The following is a 25843-nucleotide window of genomic DNA, read 5'->3' as shown; positions in this document are numbered from 1 at the left end:
CTGTTCGGTGTTGTGTTACGGAAAAGGTACTGTGATTTTAACACTGCCCGATGAAAGAAAACGGTAGATTTTATTTTGCATAGAACTCTACTGATTTGAAAAACAGTTTGAATGCATTCAGTAAATATTTTCCTTTTCACACGAAAAAAACAGCAACACTTATTCTTAGATATGGAAACACTTCTCGCTTTTACACACGCGCCAAAAGGCTTTGGCTTCATTGAAGTAGAATAAAGATAAAGAAAAGGCAAGGATAACCTAGTTCTTAGGACGTTGGGCTCGCATCCCTCGGATTGTGAAGATTCGACCGAAGACTTTCCGTGTGTGTGGCGGCTGGCACACGCATAAATCTGTCGTGGCCACAAAGTCGAGACAATACCACTGGGGTACTGGATCAAAGGTGATCGTTCTCTGATTCAGGTCTAAATTACGATTTGTGGTTGAGTGAATGATATGTATGAATCAAATCCGCCTCGTAAAAAGGGTTGTGACGCATGAGTAGCTAAGTCGTACTTTTATCCCTAGATGGCGCTACTGAAAAACAAGAGACGTTCACTCTGCTTAAAATCGCTGACTTCGACAGTGGGCTTGTCTATGACAAGTGCCATAAGAAACAACAAAGATAAAGGAGGTGACAAGTTACCGTTATTTCGTGCGTATAATCCTCTGATCATCTGTTAAAAAACACGAAAATCGTCACTAATTATATACCACCGCGGATTATACAGAGGTACTGATTATCTTGATTTTTTTGTCAGGGCTCTAAGTAGCAGCTGCAGATTATATGCCTGCCTAAATGTAGCAGCTGCAGATTATATGCCGAAGTGGATAATATGAAGGAAATTATAGTACATTTACTTTATGAATACAGAAATAGTTTCAAAAGTGCCACAGTTTATTTGATTATTATTTCATAAGTAATTTTTTAAGAAATTATATCAAAATTTTAATTATGATTTGAATATACTAAGCTAACTAAATTATTACTCGAGAGCTTTTGATTCAAAGAGAAAAGCACTCAAATGTACAAAATGACCAAGGGATTATAAATGAAAATTTTTAATTCATCTATGCTATTATGTAATTTGAAATTTTATCTTTTATGCATGAGCGATAATTAAAGTTAACAATTGAAATTCGAAATATATTTAGTTCATTCAACTTTTTCATTAACACTTAAAATTTATTAAAAACACAGAAGCATATTTTTATGATATGAAATTGTATTTGAAATATATCAGGAAACAGTTTGTTGTTTTCCTCTGTAGAAATATAAATTTAAATCTATGTTAACGTGCTTTTTGAATTTCATACCAATATATTAATCCAAATAAACAAAAGGGGCTACATTGTATTGTTGGTATCTTTGGCAAGACTGATGAAGAATTTATACATTCATAAAAACGTAATTCTAAAGCAATCTTCGCACTTCACACATTTCTAATAGAAATTTCAACGGATATATTCGCTTTATTAATCTATAAAAATATCACTACCTATTTATTTGAATATAATATGATAATATTTTCATTTTAACCTGGGGATTTAATAAAATATTATAAATTTTCATGCTTATATTAATTAATAAAAGAAAATTAAATTAAATAAAGAAATATCTCGAGTTATAATATCATAAATTAAATAAAGAAATATCTCGAGTAAAATATTCATATCTTTTGAACAAAGGTATAATGATCCTCTTACCTGCTCTAGTTCCTCCTAGGAAATCCTTGGGTATGTTCTGTTTAAGGGCATTGATCCTTCTTGCCGGTGGGGGGCCCTCGGACCTCATGGGCACCTGACTCCTCATCGCGTGCCCCCTGATCTGTTCTACCGGCATCACCCTTCGCCGCTTTTTCGGCAGCTTCGCCCTTGCCTGCGTGTGAGAATAAAACATGGCGAAATTCGATACGATGACCGGCACGGGCAGTGATATGGTCAGCACGCCGGCCAGTGCACAGAGGGCACCGACGAACATTCCCGCGTAAGTCTTCGGTACCATATCCCCGTACCCAACAGTTGTCATCGTGACCAGCGCCCACCAGAGTCCGAGTGGTATGCTGTTAAAGTCATTGGTAGGGTTGTACTGTATCCTTTCCGCATAGTAGACGAGGGAGGCGAATATGACGATCCCCAGGACCAGGAAGAAGACCAGCAGGATGAGTTCCCCAGCGCTGGCCTTGAAGGTCTGGATGAGTATCTTGAGTCCGGCCGAGTGGCGTGTGAGCTTGAACAGCCGCATGATGCGGATGATGCTGAAGAACTCGAGTATGTCTGCGTTCTCGAGGTGCGATGCGAATCGTTGCAGTGCCAGGTCAATGTAGAAGCTGAGGGTGGCCGTGAAGTCGATGAGATTGACAGCCCCGCAGGCGAATTCGCTCTTCCGGGGGCTGGCAATGAACCGGACCGTGATCTCGAAGGTGAACCAGGCATTGCAGACGCACTCGATGTAGAAAAAGACGTCGTGTGGATACGTGTGAGTCTTGTCGAGTGTCCATGCGTGCGTCGAGATGTTGGTGTCGGCGTTGGGTGGGGAGGTGCGCACGGTTACATTCCGGATGACAGGCACGCGCATGTTGGGGTGGGTTTTGAGGCAGAAGGAGAGGATAGAGACACAGATGAAGAAGACTGACATGATGCCAATGACCTAGTGGAAACAGAAGAAATAAATTAGTGACAATGTATATTAGATGATATGCATTGAAATATCTCAGAAAAAGTATCGCGAAAAAGCAAGCACAGAAAAGAAAAGAGAAAAATATCACAACATTCTTTTGTTGGTGTTGATTTTATTCATAATAATTAAAATAATGTTCTTTTCTTTAGCGTGCCAAAGTTCAATTCTCTCTGCTTGAGATTTGACGAAATTCGAATGTGAGAGTCAAAGTATATTAAGCCCAGAAATGCCAAAGTTCGATCCCAAAGAGAGAGATCGATGCCAAAAGTTCGAGATGAAGGAGTTTAAGCTCTGAGAAAGCATAGATAAAAGCTGTTGCATTCATTGAGTCCATGATATTGAAATGACAGACATGGGGAAGCGGCTGTATTATTCTAATAGACAAAAATAAAACTATTTATAACTAAATATGGCAACTTCCACACCACCAAATGCAAGGCAATGAACCATCAGTGCATGGCCGGTAAGATATGACAAATCTGTCGTTAGAAAATGGCATGATTTACGGAATTCCATTCTTGCCAAATTGAAATATTCTTCTGTTTTGACGCCAACATTTCAGCTTAACGTTGCTTAGGGTTTCATTAATGGAAAAATACCTTAAAAAGGTTAGTTAATAAGATGTGTATTTTTAATTCTACTTGCTTTTACTATCTGGTTCTCATTTTTTCTTATTTACAATCTAATTAATTTTAACTAGGAAGTTATTTATAGTTTTTTTCACACGAATTGCATATATGTATTAGTATTTAGTATATTAATATTCATTTATCAGTATTTAGTATACTGATTCACTTTTTATGCATTTGTGTATCAGTTTCAGTTTTTTAGTATTTTTTTTAAACTGCTGTTGAGCCAAATGTTAAATTAGAAAAATAAATGTAGGAAAGAGAATTAAGAAAATTTATTTTGAAATTCACTTTTTAATTAAAATTTGATGCGGCTTAATCAAAGCTTTTTAGTTGAATTTATTCGAACATCCAAGCAAAAACCCATTTATCTCATTAAATTAAAAATTAATTAGAAAAGACAATTCAAGCGAAAACTCATTGCCGTGTTATGTAACTTAAATCAAGTACCGTTATAATTACAATACTAGAGCCGCCATTGCACGTTTAAATTGTTTTCACAAAACAAATTCTTTTTTTCAGAATTTCATTTTTATCATTTTTGGGGAGCTAAATCCCTTAATTTTGCAAACAATAATATGGCACAAATAAAAAGAAGAAACATAATAAAAAGATAAAAAAAAATATTCATTTTTTTTTTCTTGAATAATTTACTGTAACTAATAATGCAAAGGCCTACTATTCCAGTTGCCTTACATTCACTTCATCGATTTAATCTCTCATTATTTACATGACCTTGTTTCTGCTTTAGAAAACAAATAATCATGGACTGCATTGCTGTTAAAAGGAAAGCAAATAGTCTCATTTTACTGTAAATATTTATTTAACGACTTGCCGTTTGGTGCAAATGTTGAATTTAGCTTTTAACATAGCAATGGTGTCAAATTGACAAAATAAATATATTGTCTTATTGAACAAGTTAACATTCATAAGATGAATAGCATAGGAATTGCTTGATGTAAAACTCGTTCAAAACACGTCACACGCAACTTGTTGGATTTAGATTTGAAAAATTCAGCATATAATGTTTTCTTAGATAACGAGTGTTCATTAAGAAAGGCTTTAAAAAATTTTAATTTATTTCTAATTATGACAAAAATTTGAAATTAAAAAAATCAGACTTTTGTTAAGGACTTCTCAGAACACTGTACCACAAAAATTATTTTTACTTTACTTTAACCCTTTCTAAAGCGGTGTTAAATATCTTACCACCACCTTAAAATATCTTGCAAACATTGTTGAACCAAAACTAACCAGAAAGGGACAGAAGTGTCATGTTCAACATGTAATATTGCATTGTGTGCCGCTCCTTGTTTTATGTTGTTTCACCAGAATAATTAAAAATAATGCATTTGGTAATTGACATTGTATTTGGTTTTTCTATCACTTCTTTCATGTGTAATTAATATATTTTAAATTTTGAAATAACTAATAATAAATAGTTTTGCCAAAATGCATATTTATTTGTGAAATTATTTGTATTTCATATTTTTTTCTATTGAATAAATCAGTAAAATGTCTTTGTATTTGGCGATGGTAAATATGTTACCTCCCCCCCCCCCTTTATTAAAAACAGCCACGACAAAAAAATTAAAAAATACTTTTTTGGTCATAAATGAGTGTTTCCTCTTTAACTATAGCGTAAAATATAATTTTTGAAAGAAAACGTCTTGTGCTCATAATGGGTTAAAATTCAAAAATTTAACATTCCAGTGTTAACAATTTTACTTCTGTAATATATTTTCTTTATTTCGTTGCACATCTAAAAAGCAGTTTCAAGTATATTTTGCTACAATATTTTCTTTGTTTTAGATGCTGTGTTTATTCAAAAATGTGTCCCACCGATTATTTAAATAAATATTTTGTAGAACCGATATCGTTGGTATGATTAGAGGTAAATTTTAAGAATAAGATAAAAAATAATATAAAGTAAACGAACAAAGTCAAACATTATTATGTCACGATATTTCGAATTAGTCAATTATGGACAAATCTGCTTCTTCATCTTGTCTTCGGAAATACACATGATTTTTTTACGCAATAAAACAGTAACAAAAATATTTATGTTGTATATTAATACATGATTTATATAAATGAATAAATTTAAATTATAAATGTAGATGCAGTAGTGTTTAACATTTTCCTTACGGTTGAAACAAATGCTCTAATAATGGATTTTTCATCATCTAAGTATCAGTTGATGCAAATGCTGTATCAGTTGTTTCATTCTCTCTATATATATATAACCTCGTTTATATTGAGTAGAAATAGATTTTTCATCCTCTACTTATGACTTGTTTTAGATGCTAAATATACAATCATTTCATTCTGGGCATATGCTAAATAAGCAGATTTTTCATTCTCTGTGCACAAGTTGGTACATATCTTTTATAAAAAGCTTTTTTTTGTTGTTTTTTTGCCTGTGGATTAGCACAAATGTACGATTCCCCACCGATGCTAACCTTTGGATTTTTCATTCTCTACAAACAGTTTGGTACAGATTCTATAAAGAAGATATAGTACAGAAGGTTTCATCATCCAGTGTGCATGACTTTCCTAGGATGATAAAAAACATCATGTTTTTTATTTAATAAGAATAAGTTGGTACTGTAAAGAAGGTGTTTCGTCTTCTGCTTGTTGGAACGTATGCTAAGGAAAGAGATTTTTCGTCCTCTTTGCCTCCATACAAACCGTAATAATAGATTTTATTTTTATTTTCTGCCTATGGATTGCTAAACATGCGGATATTTTAATTCTCAACAAATAGGTTGGTAGAGATCCTGTAAAGATATTTTTGTTTTATATGTGTTGACATAGATGCTAAAAAAGATATTGCTACAAATCTGTCATGTTGCTTCCCAGCGCTTTTAGTTCGATCACTGAGAAGACATTTTATGATCAGCTCTGTTAGATGCATATCGGCTGCCGCGTCAGTAATCCCAGAGCTTGGCGACTATTTGGTGACGAATTTGGCGACAAAATAGACATTGCTGGAAACTACGGGAATTTTAACTATTCAACCAGCAGGAACTGATATACACCTGATTGGCCCAGAACCTTCAAGGCACGCCTCCCGGAAGCTATAATAAGCCAAGAGTCTCAAGTTGTAGTCAATTAGAGTTGGAGTCGTCAGACGAGTAGTTCAGAGGATAACGAAGTAGCGGCGGAATAGTCCAGCGTTGTGTGGAGCTCAAGCGATAGCTGAACTGAGCTGTTTACGAAGTCCTGGCTTTTATTGTAGAAGTAGCATCGTGTCGTGTGGGGAGTAGCCAGTCGTGTAGTAGTGAGCCGGCAATTGGATACAGCTAAAGCGAGGAGACAGTGGTGAATTGCAGACATTTGGAGAGGCCGCAGAGTGAAGCTACGTAAACTCCCTCCTTCAACTGAATTCTGTCTGCCTGCTTTGCGTGCTGTGGTCAACTACTACTTGTGGGCTACTATTTTCTGTAGTGTGCTCCTGTGTTGCCTGTACCCGTCTTGGCTGTATATATTTGTCGTCTGTGTATTCGTCGTCTTTGTGTTAGTGTCTCCGTGTTTAATAAACGTCGTTGTTGTTTTCTACTGAGGCTTGCTTTCATTTTCTGCTTATAGGCTGATTCGAATTTTCCCAATCCCAATAAACCCAAATGTGCTTATCAACGAATAATTGAAAAGAGATACTTCACTGACTTTCATGCCTTCTCATATAGGAAAACTAGATTTCTTGTTAAAGATGGAATACATAACAAACGCAAGGAAATATTAAAGGAGCAATGTAGAATATAAGAGCGATCTTATTATACATTCTCCTAACTAACAGGTATAGTCTCCTCAAAACTTTCTTGCATGTTCTTTAATAAAGGTGTTATCCCAGAAATTGCCTTACATTACACTGACATACAAGATTTACGAAATATTTACCTTTGGCATGGATTCAGCATTTTTACTAGATCTATCGTGTAATTCTTGGCGAGTTTTTTTTGGCGATTAATCCAACAGAGTTAGGGAAAACAGAAGAACTACAATTGTAATCACAAAACCACAAACTAATTTGATATATTTAAAGTTATTGAATTTTTGAGTCATCACGTTTACTATCTTCTGAACATACAGATGGACAGACAGTCAAAATCTTTTTCGATTTGGCTTAACTTTTGATAAGGCGTCTACACTATAGATGTTAAATATGAGTACTGAACGTACATTGAATTTTATTTACCAAGCCTTCTCCGCCTTTTAGTTAGTATGTGAAATCATATTGGAACATCCAGACAGAGTTCCTCTGAATGAATTTTGTTCCAAACTGGATCGATATCTACAAATTTGGTGTAAAAACCTCGCACCAATTTTCATCTATCTAGCTCAAAGCAATTTTAAACTATCTTTGTCACAGAAAGACGGACATTTTCCAAAATATATTTTTCGAACTCAGGGAAATATAAAAAGTGGAGATTCTTCAAAATACCGAATTCGAATTTTCTGATAATACATTTTCTATGTTACGTATACGAGAAAATAAAAAAGAAAAGAAGTTCTTCCCATTCTTTGCATCCAAAATTTCAATATGAATAATATTCCACGACAGTGTTTTACATATTATTTGAATATTGGAAAGCAAAATGGTAACCACAAAGGGAGACTTCCTTATTATTAGAGTTCAATTCTTAAAGAAATAACTTATTTAAACCCCTGAATCATAATTTTTCATTTAAAATAACACTGAGTAACATTTTATTTTAAAAATATACACACGAACAAAATAGTTACCTAAGTTTTGAAACATTTCCAAAAATACTTCTTGAAGAGAAATTCCTTGAGACAATTTTTGTCAAAACGTTAAGACTATCGGACAGAATGCCATTAATAATAGTTTAAATTATTCATTTCCCAAGCTTTGAATGCCTTGTTTATAAAGAGATAGAAATCACATATTTGCATCAATTTATTTAAAAAAGAAATAAATTCCAGCAACAACAACAAAAAATGAAAGTTTTGAATTTAAATATTCGGAAACCCGCCGAGTATTTTTAAAGATCAAAATATTTTTTTTTCTTCTCTCAAAATGGATAAAAACACAATGAATTCCGGATTTAAAACAATCCTAGTTAAGTGTAATTTGAAATTCATATCGTAAATGTAATAAAAGGAACCGTCCAACATTTCTTGGGTTGACGCACAACCAAAAAAGCCTCCGTTGGAAAGGGTAAAGGTCCATCAAAACTAATAGAAGAAATGCATTATTCATATTCATAAATTCAACCTTTTTGATTATATTTTCAAAAGTTCCGACTATTTATCCCAAATATAAAAGGAAACTGTCTGTAAAATTTCATTCAAAATATTATCATATTACGACGAAGTCATTATTTTTCGTTAATTTCTTTATTACTTAGTTTATCTGACATTTTCAAAATTTTATGGTAGATATAAAACGAAATATAAAATAAAATTCTGAAAAGTCCTCAAGAATTACAACGCAATATATATATATATTATTTTTGAATCTTTGTAACACATTCATAGGCAAAATAGTTATGTAAATAAAAATAAAAATAATGTTCTGCATTCTGTGTCTATATTAATTAGGAAAGAATAGTAAAATCATAAAATGTTTTAGAGACGTGTTTTTATTAAAGCGTATAAAAGTAGAAAATTACATTTCTTATCAAAAACCGGAAGTTAAATAAGAGATACAAAATCGGATTTAAATATCTAGTCCAAACCATCATACAACAGAAAGATTTAGGCTTGAATCGTTTCTCTTTTATGGTTTCTAAAAACTTAATTTTAACTATTACAATTCTCTATAAACACAGTAACTAACATAATTAAATTAATGGAAGTTATTGTTTATAAAATATACTAAAAGTGCTTTTCAAACATTATCTATATATATAACGCTAACGTACGTGGCACAGAAATCGCTCTTATTATTTATCGTCGAGTGGCAACAACCAAATGTAAATAAAGATTGGTTCATTGAATCATTTTACAGTTGCAATGAATTCAAAGCTTTGCTTAAATAATTAAATTGCTTAAATAATAAATAATTAAACTAAAATTTGCATTCATTTAGAGGAAAGAAAATGCAAAAGAAGTCAAGATGATAAGAAACAGATGTCAAAGTTTAATCGAACGCGAAAGTAAGATTAATAGTCGCCAGATGGATAATTTGTATAATTTGCCTATGGAAACTATTCTCTATATCTTCCCTAACTATTATCTCACAAAATAACTTTAGCATTATCTTAAAATTCAAAAAATTATCTTTTTAATGATATCAATTTCATTTCATAAATTATTTAACACATATATATCTTTCAATTTGCTTTGACATCAGTTTGAAACAATGTATAATGAAATTCAAACTCACCCATCAAAACATTCAATTACATGCTTTTGCCAGAAAATAAAATTAAAGTTGAAACAATTGTCGTCTTTTGATTTTCCCTTCCATTTTTATTTCGTAGTATAAACATTTTTTTAAAATTTGTGTCAAAAGGATTCAATTAAATTCACGTCTTTTAGTCGTATCATACAAAAAAATAAACTAAGCGAATAATAAAAAATACAATCCATGTTATTCTCTTTCCCGTCTAAAAAGTCAGTAGTCTAGGCAAAGAGGCTGATCGCCAAAGGTGGCCGGTTTAAATTAAAAAAATAAATTTTCTTTCGGCAAGCTGGAAGGCAGTGGTAGAGTCTTTATCATTTAAAATAATACTTTCAAATTCCTTTCGATCTTTAGCAGAAACAGAAAAATACAAGGTACGCCTGAAAAGTATCTGGTGAACCAGAACATAAAACAAAACATGGGAAGAAAATATCTTTTTTCTCTATCAAAGTAACATCCATTGACAAAGTAACATCCATTATCCACTTTTTACATCGTTGATAAAGCTATTGGAATGATTCAGCAAAGGTTTCTTTTGGAATGGAATAAAGCACAGATGTCAAAGGTGGTCGGATGTCTTGTATTTCTGCAAAGCGTGTGCCCTTCAAATTCCAATAAAATTTACTGCTTAAAGCTCCATATAAAAATTTGAATTAAAATAGATAAAAGTATTTGTTTTCAAAGTTTGGAGAGGAAAACGGGTCCGGAGTTTTGTATTACTTCAAGACACATAAAAGGCTCAATTCGGTGCGTGAAGTCATATTTCGAAGCAACATTTGTTCTATTTATGAGTCTGGCGATACTTGTCCAAAGATCGCTTTAACCAAAAAAAGATGCTACACTTACAGTTTATCATGAGATTCATGGACGTATGTAAGCAAGTTCTAATAGGACCGCTCGGAATTCAATAGCCTCTCTCTTTTATTAAAGAAAATTTTTCTTCTCTGTAAATTGTTTTGAGTTGTTAATGGCCATTCATTAAATTGGCTTTTTTCCAATTAACACATTACACCGTACTAAATTCCGAATTTAATACAAAATAATTTGATCTTATTAAAGCAGTTCTTTCTTCTCATATTTATATTAATAATGAAGATGAAAGAATATCTTTATGTGTATTTGTGTTGTCACTCTACAGGTGACAACACAAACCGTTGACACAGAGCGACAAGTTTGGCACATATATACTTTGGATACACAGAATATATGACTCGAAGCGATTTTTGGACAACTTGTATAGTTAAAAATTGATCAAAATTTTCATATTTTTCTGCTATAACTTCAAAAAATAGGGCAACAGAAAAATAATTTTTTGCAAAATCGGTATCATCTAGCATCGACAAAATGTTAGAAATAAAACTTCTCTAATAACCAAAATTCTGAAACTTCAGATTCTTTTAATCCGTAAGATTGATATGGCAATACGCAAATTTGCTTGTGTGACAAAACAACGCTCATAGTTTTAAGAAAAGAATTTTAATAATACTGATATTTTTACAAAAGAGTTTGGAAAAAAATTCCTTGAATTATCGTTTGCGTTTTTCTCTTCAGAAATCGTTAAGTTGAGTTGTTTAAATCAAATCGTGTGCGTGACAATCTGAAAGTTCGAAAAATTGAAATTTCAGGTATGTAAATTCTATGCCGTATATTTTTTCCATTTTTAATTAATCGTTAAAATATTTTTAAAATATTTTATTGCATTATATTTCATTGTTGAAGTGAAACTCATTTTTTTTCATAGTTGCTACCAATATTCCATCTTATTTTTTTCCTACATCGATTATTGAAATAGGAAAATTCAGCCAATTTTAATAAAATTTTTGAAATTTTGCTGTATTTATAATCAAGGTTTTACTTTAAAACCAAACAAGATAATTTTTTTTAAAAGTACATCCATTTGCAAACATTGTTGATCTGTATTGTAATATAATTGGATATATAAAGATAGAGAAAAAATTATAACATAGTAGACGGTACGGTTCAGGATTTTGAAACTGGTGTGATTTATATATCTATCAAGATGTGGAGGTTAAAAATATATTGTGGAGAATGCCATTACAACAAAGTCATACAAAATATTTAAATGAAAGTTTTAGCAGTCTTTTATCCAGGCTAATCAATTGGTAAGAAGTGGCGATGTAAGTAATACAATGATTAATTCTTCACTTAATATAAGGGCTTGTTTATTGCTCCAAAATATAAATATATATAATTGTTTTTAGTTGAATTTCTTCTAAAAATTAATCTACTTTTTTTTACCATTCTATAGGTAATTTTAACAATCAAAACTGAAAACTAAATAAATAAAACGTCAAAATGATGCACCAATTTGACTGGTAAGTGAGAGACACCATCCGAGTGAAAAGGGTTAATAATTTTTTATAACTTTGAAATGTGATTTTATTGCTTTAAATAAAGGATTTCTAACTTATCTGCAATATTCATCGTGATAATCTGCAGAAACATTGCAAAAATTCAAAAATAAAATATTTATCATGTTGTAAATGTAGATGTTAGAAAAAAATTAACTTAAAATAATTCATTTTTAACATTGCCGCATTTTATTCACATCGCTTAAAAAATCATATATTCGAATAGACAGCCAATATTTTCGAATAAATCGAATATATTCATTATTTCTAAGCATATTACAGAAAATTCTTTATTTCTAATAAAAATATATCAAAATAATAACATAAAACTTTTTAATGATAACCAAATAAAAGCCTTCGCATCCTAATCGAATAATTTAAATCTTAAAAGAAGAAAAGTTCTTCACAAATGGATCTTAACAACACATAACTATCAGGAAATTTGAATCGATTTTAATAATGAACCATTTAAGCGAGTCAGAGTCATTTATAGATACTTCGGCAGAACCGTTCATTGAGTTCAGATTTATTTCTTCGATATTTAGGTTTAATATTCACTCGGTTTAATATTTCGACTTGATGAACAATAAAATTTAAAGGATAAAATATAAAAGTTAAATTTTTCCAGAAAAGTATTTAATCAAAGAATTTTATGAATTAAATTATTGCTTTGGTAAAAAAGAAGAACAATGTATTTAAATTAGAAAACGATAAAACTATTTGCCAATCATAGTCGTGAAGTAGAAATTAAATAAGAATTGTCAATAAATGACTGAAATAAAATTAAATTATGAGTTTCTTATATATAGATTCCTAAGAAGTTCCAAAGAAATTTATAAGACGCCAATTATTTTGAGTGAAATGCAGCTTTGAAGATAAGTTGACCAGATTAATACCTCCTTTTAGAAGCATATAAGATGTTAAGTCAAAATGTTCTGTCTTGAACAGTAGATGAAGACGGTAGCTGAAATAAAAAGTTGGAGATGTGGTAAAATTGATGAATTTCTATAGAAGCAGAAGAGTATTGACTAGCCAAGATCTAAACTGTAATTTTATACTATTTTTTTAAAATAAGTTTTATCTCGATATAATTTTTAATTTCATCGCATGAGATGTTGAAAATTGTCACAATTTCACTAATCGTCTTAAAAGAATCCATCAGATAAGTATAAAACCTGAAACTATAACACAGTTTGTTTTTGTTTGTTTGTGGTTTAATGACGCAAGAACCATATTTGGTTTTATTAAAACAGATTATAAGTCAATTGAATATAAAATCTACGATATCAACATATAACAATATAAAATATAGTACTGCAAACATTATATGTGTGATAGTACAATATTAACATGGATGTTAACATATGATAATTAAAATTTAATGAAAAATAATGAGACAATGCAAAACACAAACGATGAAAAGTCTAAATACAAGTACAAAAACGATTGGCTTTTAAAAAGTTTAAAATATTTGAGTGGAATTTTTCACTCACCAAGTCCTGCAAAGTTGTCGAAAATGTAGCAAAATAGTATGCACGTTCAGGGTTAAAAATTGAGCATTCAATTAAAATATGTTTGATGCTAAAATCAACATGACATGCAGGACACACTGGTGTCCTCTCACGAAAAATGATCTGTCTATGGGTGTATCGTGTGTGCCCTATACGAAGACGTCAGTTTGGCATCGATCTCACGTATAGGTAGAACAGGTCAAAAACCAATTGTAGGTTTTATAAAGTGTGGGTCTTATAAATGTGTGGGTTTTATAAATGTATAAATTGTGGGTCTGCCGAACTGTAACACAGTTAATCAAATAGGAGACATACATTTTCAAAGTTATAAGGGATATGTATGTACAATATTTGTTATCTATCATATGGGATATATATTATGTTCCAATCTGTAACTTCATATTGAAATTTTTGAAGATATCTGTGAAACTTAATATAATGTTTAATTGCATCGCATGAAAGATTGGAAATTGTCACAAACTTTCTAATCTAATATAAAAAGTCCAACAAATAAAGTATAAAGCATGGAACTATAACACAGTTCATTAAATCTGAAGCATACATGTTCTAGGCTGTAAGGAACATGTATGTACTATATTTGGGATCATCTGTCGAATAGGATATATTTATACTCTAATCTGTAACTTCATATTGAAAGTTTTAAACTATCTGTAAAACTTATAATGTTTAATTTCATCGCATGAAATGTTGAAAATTGTCATAATTCTCTAATCTTCTAAAAAATTCCAACAGATAAATTATGGAATTATAAAACAATACGTAAAATATAGGACATATGGGCTCTAAATTGTTTCTTTATACTAAAATATATTTTTAAAAAAATTCTGTCTTATACTAATATAATGATTAATTTCATCACATAAAATATCAGAAAATTGTAATATAGTTTGTTAAATATGGGACATTATATATATTATGTTCCATATAGTTCTAGAAATATTTGCTACGTATTTAGGATCATCCATTATATGAAATATATATGTTTCAGTCTTTAAGTTTATATTGCAATTTATTTTTAAAAAATTCTGTTAATCCTAATATATTAATCAATTTCATCTCATAAAATGTTGGAAATTATCACAACTTCTTAAAAAATATAACAGAAAAATATAAATCATGAAGCTATACCACACTTCATCAAATATGAGACTATATGTGTGATACTAATATAATAATTAGAAATTATTAATGTTTAATTTTTTTTAAAGATCCACTAGAAATAAATATAAATCATGGGCTGCGTGAAAAATAAAAGTATAAAGCATTGAGCTGAAATATAGTTCACCAAATATATGGCTATTATGTGTGTTCCAAATTGTAAATTTATTCTGAAAATTTTTAATAAAATCAGTTTCAACTCTAGCATTATGATTAACTTCTTCATGACATGAAATCTTAGAAATTTTCACTACCTCTTTAATCATCTTAAGAAATATGTCAGAGAAAATTCAATAAATGGAATTAAAAACCAGTTCATAAAGTACGTTTAGAAATATCCTAATATGCGGAATATATCTCGATTCCACTGTCCTACAACATAAACATCATTTACTTAATGCATGTAATACTAGACAACACCTATCCTGTCTTATACATTGTTGGAGAAATGGGAGAAGGATTCTCTTAATCCCATTATCAAGAGGGCTGCTCTGATAGTATATAAACGTGACAATTTATGCCAAAGGTGGATCATGAGAGAAAATTCATCCAACGTCGATGCTATGGTAAATGCGTCTTTTGATAATTGTTCGTCCAGAGGGATACTAAGTGCGAGACCGCCAGAATTGGTGAAGACATTGCGATGATGACATCACCTTGTCTAAGGGTGTAAATATTCGTGGAATAGAATAGGTAATTTTTCACAATCACAGAAAGGAATAAATGACATTTAAATATTGGCACTATGTAATGTATAATTTTATAACCAAGGGCTGTGGAATAGAAAGTTTTTAATTCCATGTATTTAAGGTATATAAAAAGTAAGAGTTGTAATTTCAAAAGACTTTGATGAATCTTCCTGTTTTACACTCCCTCGTGTCCATAAAAGAAATCATCTTTCAAATTATTAGTGATAAAAATATCCAGAATGTTTCATTTAATACAGATCTAAAACAGATATTTCCAAATTTTCACCCAAAATGTTACCATTTTTAAAAACCTTCCATTTTCACATACAAAATTGCCTCTTCTTGGCCATTTTTTATATCCAATTATTCGATAAAATAAAATTCGCAAAAAACTGTAAGGGGATTTCAATAAAATGTTTTAGGGAATCCTCTGATGTTTGTAAAATACGTTGATTGAAAGCCACTTCATTTAGACCAGATTATTTTGAAGCATTTGCCATAAATCTCGACCAATGAATTGATATTTCCTGATTTATATTATCATTCCAGATAATTTTTCATCATAACAGTGTGTCCTCTGTCTATGAAATTCGTAATTTAAAAAGTGGAGAAAGTCCCTCAGAAAATTTACTCGCTTTATATGTAATCTCACCCAACCACCAAGTTTTCCAACAAATTAGAAACTGTAAACCACTTTTCAATCTGTAATTTTTAAGGTATCGTAGCTATTAAAATGTATCTAATGAGAAAATTTATATTGTGATAAAGCGATAATGTTCTTGGTTTGAATTCTCTATATCTTCATAGGTACGAAATTTAAAAGTAAATAAAAGTTTTCATCCTCTCTTCCATTTCTATCCTCTTTAAACTGGATGATCCACGTACGAATGTGAATGAGAGTTTAATTTTCTCTTTAATATACTTTTAGCTGATTCAAATCCGATAAAAATTATTCTAATTAATATGAAAAATAATTCTTGTTAGTGGACAAAACTATACTTATTACATAAACATGTTAAATATGGATACTTTTGATTTTGTGACGGATTGGTATGAGCGAGGATAGAACCTGGGACCTTATGGTTCGCAGCCGAGTAACATGACCACGATACAAAAGCAATTGTTCGTGTACCGTATCTGTTAATTGGCTTATAAGCTTTCACTACAATTTCTACCAAGATTTCAGAAAATAAGCAGTCATTTTCCCCAAGTCTTTTTACGAGAACCTTTTCAATAATTATTATTCCTATAAGGAATATATCAAAAATTGCTATAAATTATGGCTTGAATCTATTAACGTTTTAGCTTGTTTAGAAGCACAAACAAGTCTATTATTCGTAAATATCTAACAATTATAAAAATTATTATGAGAATCCATTATGAGAATGGAATAGTGTAAGCAATATCCAGCTTAAGGAAGTTTTTTTTTTTTTTTTGCAAAAGTATGAAATTTCTTGAATTCAATATTTGTTCACAATTTTCTTCACAGCTTCGTTTGAATTTTGTTTCCAAGTCAATTTTTCGGGAAGTTACACTGATTTTTTTTTATATTTGCATTATATATGTTTCTGAAACAGAAAATAAGTCATTTATTCATGTAGTCATATTTTGTAGTTACTTTAATGCATCACAATGTGAAAAAAAAAATTAAAACTTCCATGTTATTTTTTAGTCGAAAACCAATGTTTAAAGAATAGATAGAAATACAAATAGATAGAAATATAACAGAATAGATAGATTAAAGAATAGATGGAAATATAACAGAATAGATAGATTAAAGAATAGATGGAAATATAACAGAATAGATAGATTAAAGAATAGATGGAAATATAACAGAATAGATAGATTAAAGAATAGATGGAAATATAACAGAATAGATAGATTAAAGAATAGATGGAAATATAACAGAATAGATAGATTAAAGAATAGATAGAAATACAACTTATTTTTTAGTTTAGACATTTGGTAATATATTTTTAATGCCATCTCCAAACTTTTAAGCAAATCATTTAATAAACCTCTAAACTAAAGACTTTTGCTTTGTACTTCTTTCTAGCCAAGAAAAGCCTTTTTCCCCCAATTTTTTGTGAAATGTTTGTTATTTAAATGGTACAGTTTTTGGTTTCATAGATTTTTTTAAAAATCTTTTTTACAAGAAAACTGTTTTAGAGAGTTTTTTAAAAATTTAATCCCGAGCATAGTCATATGCAACACCGATTAGTCGTGGTTGTATACAGCATCTACTAAATACAGTATTGACAATAAATATCATTTCAGATAATGACAAATTAACTGAATCGAATTATCTCCTGTTCAGAGTTATATAACAAATACATGAGTTCATCAGTCCAACTGAAGCAAACCAATCTTCTTGGCAAACCACAAGACGAAGGCAGATTCTATACATATTAAGACCATCCTCATCAAATTCAGATTTCACAAGAGCCAGCAATATCCTGCTTAAACTCTGAATAGTGGTGGTTACATTCAGCAGCTACTAAATATCATATTGATACTAAATATGATATTAGTATCTTACTATATGACAATATAGTATTATTCAATACTATACGAATATCATTGAGATTTCAGATATCTTGACATTTGAGGGAATGACAAATGAATGGTATCATATTTACGTGACGCCATATTTACCTAACAAAAGAAGCACTCCACCAGTTCAGTAGTCATTTGTTGAAGATATAAATTATTTTAGTTTCATAATTTTATAGAAGAGAGAGCATTTTGTTGGCAACTCGGAATACGAAGGCGGATTTTGTTTGCCTATAGATATCGTCTAATTACGTAAAAATAATCGTCTAAATTCGTTCAGAGATAAGGGTAAAAATAAATGATGGAAAATAATCCAAGAGCTCTTTAACGAAGTTTTAACAATATGGGGTTAAAAGTAGAACAATCAAAAGTTTTAACAATATGGGGTTAAAATTAGAACAATGGAAATTTTTAACAAGATGAGGTTAAGAGTAAAACAATCAAATTTTTTAACAAGATGAGGTTAAAAGTAAAACAATCGAAACTCTTAACAAGATGAGGTTAAAAGTACAATAATTGAGAAATTGCTGTTGGAGGTTGGAAATTAATTTTTAATCACTAACTTCTAAGTAATTGCAACTACAAAAAACTTCCATCTAAAGAATTGTTCATTATAACCAAGCAATAATTTGACATATTTGAGATATCTTTCTATCTTTAATATTAAGGCTTCATTTGTCCAACAGGGGGCACTGCGGACATGGGTGATGTGAAGTGTCCAATAAGGCAGTTGGTTTGACATTTACAAGATGAAAGCATTAAGGTTGTGAAGTCGAGACAAGAGTTACCACCAATAGAAGGAGTTGTATCATGGCACGTGATGACCATAAGGACTTAATCTGAGTTCCTACTTCTGAGATATCCCGATCATTCTGGTACTCTTGCTCTTCTGCTGGGCGGTGAATAATCATTGTATTTTACAATGATCACTTTTCATTTCCACCCTCTTTGAATTGGATGTCTCTCTTTTACGCATTCCTCCCTACATTCTCCTCTTTTCATCTACCTCACGGCATATTCGATTCGAAATGACTCGAATTATCTTGTTTAAAGTGAAAAGAGTAAGAGCTTTACACACCTACACACCTACCTGAACACAAATTACGTAAATAAATCGGAGGATTTAAGATTAAAGGTTCAACAATCTCACTAATGGCCAATGACAGTTTAATCCATAAATAAAATACGAAACATGTAGAAAAACACAGCTAAAGTGTACAACAAAAGCTGTTACAAGAATACATTACACACACGCTGACAACGAATTGTCATAAACAGCAGCACCAGAGCAGCTAAAAATGTCCTTCCGCGATCTTTTCTTGCTTTAACTCTCACGTGTTTATATAGTCTCCATGACAGATAAAATAGGATTTCCGGAACTCCTAAGTGAGCAATCAACATAATTCTTGTGTTTTCGAAAACCTTCAGTTTTTGTCACAAAAGTAAAAAAGTTTATTACCAAATGTTCACCAAGTTCATCGCCAAGATTCCGGATCATGAGGGATCAAAATATACGGATCTCCTAAAAGAGACATTAACACAATTCCACTGTTTTCTAAAATCCCCAGTCTCAATTGTTCACAATCAAAAACTCAATTTGTCACCGAAATTGAGATTATCGCCCTGATATCCATTAAGCATTTATTAAAATATCTCTGAATTTGTTTTTCTTACTATGGAACTAATTAGGCAGCGAAACAATATTGCAGATTTGTAGTACTATACATATAAAATTTTAGAACAAGAAACTATTGTGGATTCCAGCGAATATAATTATAATAGGTTAGCAATTTTTTTTTCCGCAAGTAGATATTATTTCTATTATACTACTATTTAGTGAATCTAATAGTTCGTAAATTTTCATAAAGCTTATGAGTGTGAAAATATTTTCACTGGAAAAATCTAAACTACATACTTTTAATTCATAAATTTTACCAAAACCGACTAGCATAATGACAATCTTCAAAGGATAAATTATTTAAATATGCTTTCAAAATTTGTGGATCCATATATGTCTCAATTAACTGTAAGAAATCCACTTTCTCCGCTTTAATTACTACAATTTCTTACGCTGTTCTAAAACTATTACAATCACCTTCCGCTCCAGTGCTTTCTGAACAAGAGAATACAAATTCTGCTTCATCATTTTCATTTTAACGGTATAGAAATAATAAATCGATTTATAAATTTCCTGAGCTGTAATTTATGAACATCTTAGCAGCTTAGTAAATTACTTCGGATCAATTTTATGAACGGGAAATTGTGTTCTTTTGTTTTAATCTTTAGAATAAGGAGGAAGATGGAGATAATAAAATATATAATGGTTAAGGAAGATAGGCAATAGTTAAGCAATATCTACGTTTCATTGAAGTAATTTTTTTTTTTTGTTTAAATCGAAAATAATTAGGAAAGCATCTTTAGAACTTTTAAAGTTATAATTTTCCTGTTTGTAAATTTTGTTTGAAGAGTTATTACAGACAATTAAACAAACGAATGAATGCATTCGTTGGATAATAGCTTTATTCAAACTTTTGAAATATTGCAATTAGTTATAATTTCGCATCGTCGTATACAAGGAATTCAAGAATATATTTTAATAATTATCTACATATCTGACCTCGAAATTTTGATGAAATTCTTTTATATCCTTAGTAGTCAGGATGAATGATTTTTAAATGATTTCTTTTGTGAGGAAATAATAAATTAATTTCATAAACTAAAAACTGGAAAAAAACTAGACTACAGTTCTCCAAAGTAGGCAGTATGCCCTTAAATTGACGACGGAGCCTCTGTTGGGGAAGTAGTGAGTCCAGAGGCAACAATATTTTAATATTTTGAATGAATAGTTATTAGGAAAAAGAGAAAATTGGAATGTTTTTGTAAAGGGAGAAGGATCCCAGAAAAAATTGGAAATATCTGATGTTAATGAATAACAAATATTTATAGAGATTTTTAGAGTAAAATTATAATTTTTTAAAATCAAAAACCTGAAGAAATCTGTTTACAGGAAACTGTCTATCTGTCTATCCGTATGCATGCAAACACGATAATTCAAAAAATATAACAGGCTATGTAAATAAATTTATAAATAATTTTCACATAAAAAGTATTTAATTTTGGACTAAATTTATCAAGTGATATATTGTTAGTTCACCTCATGTGTGAATTTCAAAAGAACAATTTTAAAAAGTAAAAAAACTAGATAAATGAAATGCATTATGCAGCAGTAATAAAAAAAACTGTTTATCCTTATCATAATTAGTTAAAAGTTAGAGACTCAAATTGTACTCTCTATTCTCATTTTTATATTATTTATTCTCATCATTATACTTTTCTAATCTTATCATTGCATTATCTTTCTAAACAATAAATGAGTATTATGTAATTGCATGTGAAATTAGAGGGGAATACTATCCATTTTTCCACGTATAAAAATTCGGCGAGCCTTTGCAGAAAACCTGAATACGGCCGACAATGGTACGTTTCCATGCCTTAAGCCTTTCGGCTACCGTCAATAAGTGGCTAAGCAAGTATGTTTTGCACTACGGAATCATCAATGCAGACGACTAAAATTATTTTTAACTTATTATTATGTAAAACGATAGCCAATAGATGTACAAATATTCATTTTTGGTTTTATTTAATTTTATACTTTTCCTTTTTCTATGTGTTTGGTCTTGTAGACTTTTATATTTTAAATAGTAACTCAGGGGTTAAACATTCCATACAATTAAATTTTTAAAATTCTTATTCATTTAATTAAATCGAACGTATTAGAAAATCAACAACAAAAAAATTCAAAGTGAAGATAATTATACACAAAAAAAAATTGATGCACTTTCTTGATTGTACTTTTTTCAATAATAATCTACTTAATGGAAAAGAAAGGACTTGTATCTTACTAAAATTAAATTAAATTACTGGAAACTTCCTAAAAATAACTTTAGTATTGCGTAATTAGTAGTAATACTGTAACAAAATCAATTATTGGAATTAGACAACAGGATCTCGCAATTGTGCTTTCTTTTCCATTTTCTAAAGTTGCATTGTCTTTATTTTCATTGTTTGCTTCGATATATTCGAAATACGAACAGTTCATTAAAGTCCTAAAAGTAATTGAAGTCGTTTGGGATTCCTTATTTCAATTTAAGTTCTATTTCTACGACAGTCTTGGCAAGGAAAACAATTGAATTAACTCTGTTTAATTGCAATAAATCGGGAAAAAAAATTAAATAAATCCTGTGCCCTAAATTCTAATTAAACAGTGTTAGAGTCCAATCTTTCTAAATGTGTTTAAAACAGTGAATATTTAAATGCTTAGTTCTGATTTGGAAATGTTCTATTAAATGAGCTATTTTCAGCCTTTCGCAACTGTGACCAAGCCTTCCACATTAGTTTTAACCATCTAATCTAGTATGTCTTTGTACTTTCGTGTAAGATAGCAATCGAGGTACTTTAAATTGAAAGAAAAATATTATAAACTAATTTAGAAATTTAAGCATACTTTTTTAGCTAAAATTAAATATTTCTAAGGAATTGCTTGATTCTTGTATAGAGTGATTATTTCTATTATGAAAAATTAAGGAAATTAACTATAATGGAATGTCGAAATTTGACGAAATTAATAATATTGTATATAAAAGCATTTAGTAATCTCTAAGAATTTTTAAAAAATAAAATCACTTGAATTTTTTTTCTGAGTTTATGATTTGAGAAATTAAGTTCGTTTTTATATTTACACAATTTGAGTTTAATAGTAATTTAGATATTTAAATGCTATTTTATCAAATTTTAAATTTTAAAAAATTGCACTTATATAAAAATCTCACACTAGATTCGGTGATATATTTTTGTTCAAATTTGGTAGAACAATTTTACATTCTGTAGCTCTTAATTTGCATATAAGTAATCTGTTCGTTCAAAAAAATTTATAGCTGCTTTAAATGCACCATAAAGTAAGAAAAAAAAAAATTAAAACTTTCATTTTATTTAACAGTCAAACATAAATATTTAAAAACAGGGGGAAAAAATCAAGCTAATGTTTTAGTTCAAGAACAAGATAATATATTTTTTAAGTTACCTTCGAGATTCTGAACGAATCATTTGATAAACTTATAAAGAAGTCAAAATCATTTAGTATCGATCCTTTTAAAAAATCATTTCGGATTTTAATTTAGATTTATTTGTTTCATAGGTGTTTCTTTTCATTCAAGAAAATAGGTTTTTTTTTAAATAGTTATATAACATTTTTGCTTTTCCGTGTACGCATTATAGAAATTATATATAAATATTATTATTATAAAATATAATTAAAATATATAAAAATAATAAAATATATAAATATATAATAAAATATATAAATATATAAAATATATAAAATTTATAAAAATATAATAAAATATTATAAAAATTATATATTATATTCCAGTATTATAGAAAAAGTATAATAATCTTCAAGAAATTCGAACTCCAGATTTCGACGAATCAGCATGTTTCACACCTCCCTGAGATCGCAAAACACATTTTTGGAAAAATGTACGTCTGTCTGTCTACGACAAATATAATTAAAAAAAAAAGGCTTTAAGCTAGATGGCTAAAATATGGTATACGGTCTTTATACCAAATTGGAAGATTTCTATCAAATTCACTATCAATTCAAATTTTCTATCAAAGTCAGTTCACAGAAAATCTGTCTGTCCGGTTGTTCGAATACAAGTTAATACGAAAACTACAAAAAGAAAAGAGCGACTGGGTATGAATAAAATTTGATACACAGATTTAACATCTATAGTGTAGAAATCTATCGAACTCTGAACCAAATCCAACGAGGGGTTGTCCCCTTGTCGAACTGTGTTTTCAAAAACGTGTAAACACAATAACTCAAAAGCGCAGTTGACGTTAAAATATCAAATTTAATGTGCCATTTTTTCAGCTGTAATTGTACTTTTGTACATCTGAAAGACAAATCCGATTTTCGGATACTATGAACGCATACCAGGGATTACTCGCCAAAACATTTGCCAAGGATGGCGCGATATATTCACTAAAAGTGCTAAATTCAAGCCAAAAGTTAATATTTCACGACTATTGTACGCCAGTGGCATGTAAGGTGTTCTCTGATGTAATAATTTTGTTACAGAGTATGCGAGGAAGTTTTAGGGAGACCACGGATTAAGTAAAGATTAGTGTGCACCCGAGTGTCTCGCCAATATCGGATCGTTCTTCTAGCAACCCTAATGCTGTTTTGTTTACTACTTTTTGCAATGGTTGAGTTGTACATAAACTACAACTACATTATGAAAAATGTTAAATTAAAAATATTAATAAAATATCGATTAAAGATTTTAATTTTGTTCTTTATTATAATTAAAATTCGTTAAATAAAGAAAGTTAAGCTTATAATTAAAAGTTATTTTCTTCTTTCTTTTTTTTAATGTGAATACGAACAGAAAATATTTATTCTTTTGCAATTTTTAATTGTCAGTATGCGCTTTAAAAATTCGTCTGCTTTTCACTTTAAAAGACAGCTGCAATTCTTCGCAGTTCTCGTAATTCTTTTGCTGTTCTAACGGTTGGTTCCCTTCATAATTTGTTATGTCGGGAGTATTTCGAACCTGTAGAATGGATGAAGGGTAAGTTAAATATGCATATATATATATATATATATTATATATATATATTTACGAGTTGATGAAGTTATGAAAGGATGCTTGTTTGAAATTTTTTTTATTGAGAATGGTTTGATATCGAACCGGCAGAATGGATGAAGGGTGAGTGGAATATATTTTTTTACGAGATGATGAAGTTGGGAAAAGGACGTTTGTTTGAAATTTGTATGGAGAATGTTCCGATTGCTTCTTTCTCCGTCCTTTCTTTTCTTTTGGTTATGTACTGTTTCTGTTATCTACACAGTCTTTATGTTCAATGTGCTAGCGAAGCTAATAGGTTCCCGCTCCCGCTGCTAGCGAAGCCGTAGGAAGTTTTTTTTTAAGTTAAAAAATTCTGCCAGGTGCCTTGGGCATCTGTAGAAGGCACCGGGCAGTATTGGAAAAAAACCCAATACTTATCAGTAATAAGTCCTAATTATATGACGGGAAATGGTAACCGTCACTGTTCCGCGGAAGTATTTGTTTATTTTGTCCGCCATCTTTATTGGCGATTTGGCATTGTTGGCGCAGGTGGGTGCACACTAAAATTCAATTTTACCGAGACCACTCCCGATAGTTTTTATTCTGATCAAACGTAGTCACATACCACATTAAAATATATATGGAAGATGAAAGAATATCTGTTTAGACGATGCTCAATATAATCCAGTCAATAAAATTCACACTTATTATAGTTTTGTGAAATAAATCGATAACTTCAAAACTACTTTTTGCTTTTCTAAATTAAAATCCTGTCAAACTCAGAAAATGATTTACCGTGCAAACCTGACGCCATCGTATACAAAATTACTTTTAAAATTTCTGATTTATCATCCAGTCAATAAAATTCACACTTATTATAGTTTTGTGAAATAAATCGATAACTTCAAAACTACTTTTTGCTTTTCTAAATTAAAATCCTGTCAAACTCAGAAAATGATTTACCGTGCAAACCTGGCGCCATCGTATACAAAATTACTTTTAAAATTTCTGATTTATCATCCAGTCAATAAAATTCACACTTATTATAGTTTTGTGAAATAAATCGATAACTTCAAAACTACTTTTTGCTTTTCTAAATTAAAATCCTGTCAAACTCAGAAAATGATTTACCGTGCAAACCTGACGCCATCGTATACAAAATTACATTTAAAATTTCTGATTTATCATCCAGTCAATAAAATTCACACTTATTATAGTTTTGTGAAATAAATCG

At 30.1% G+C, this 25843-nt stretch overlaps 1 protein-coding gene across 2 annotated transcripts in view; it reads right to left on the bottom strand.

Moving 5' to 3' along the window:
- The window catches only part of LOC129975744 (potassium voltage-gated channel protein Shaw-like), a 365504-nt gene that overhangs the window by 97698 nt on the left and 241963 nt on the right, over positions 1 to 25843 (bottom strand). For both annotated transcript variants that reach the window (XM_056088933.1, XM_056088934.1), the window contains exon 3: positions 1705 to 2647. In XM_056088933.1, coding sequence (XP_055944908.1) covers positions 1705 to 2647 — 943 coding nt within the window. The remainder of the gene's footprint in view (positions 1 to 1704; positions 2648 to 25843) is intronic.

This window comes from Argiope bruennichi, chromosome 7, assembly GCF_947563725.1.
Source record: "Argiope bruennichi chromosome 7, qqArgBrue1.1, whole genome shotgun sequence".
Taxonomy (NCBI): domain Eukaryota; kingdom Metazoa; phylum Arthropoda; class Arachnida; order Araneae; family Araneidae; genus Argiope; species Argiope bruennichi.
This window is presented reverse-complemented; position numbering and strand designations above follow the sequence as displayed.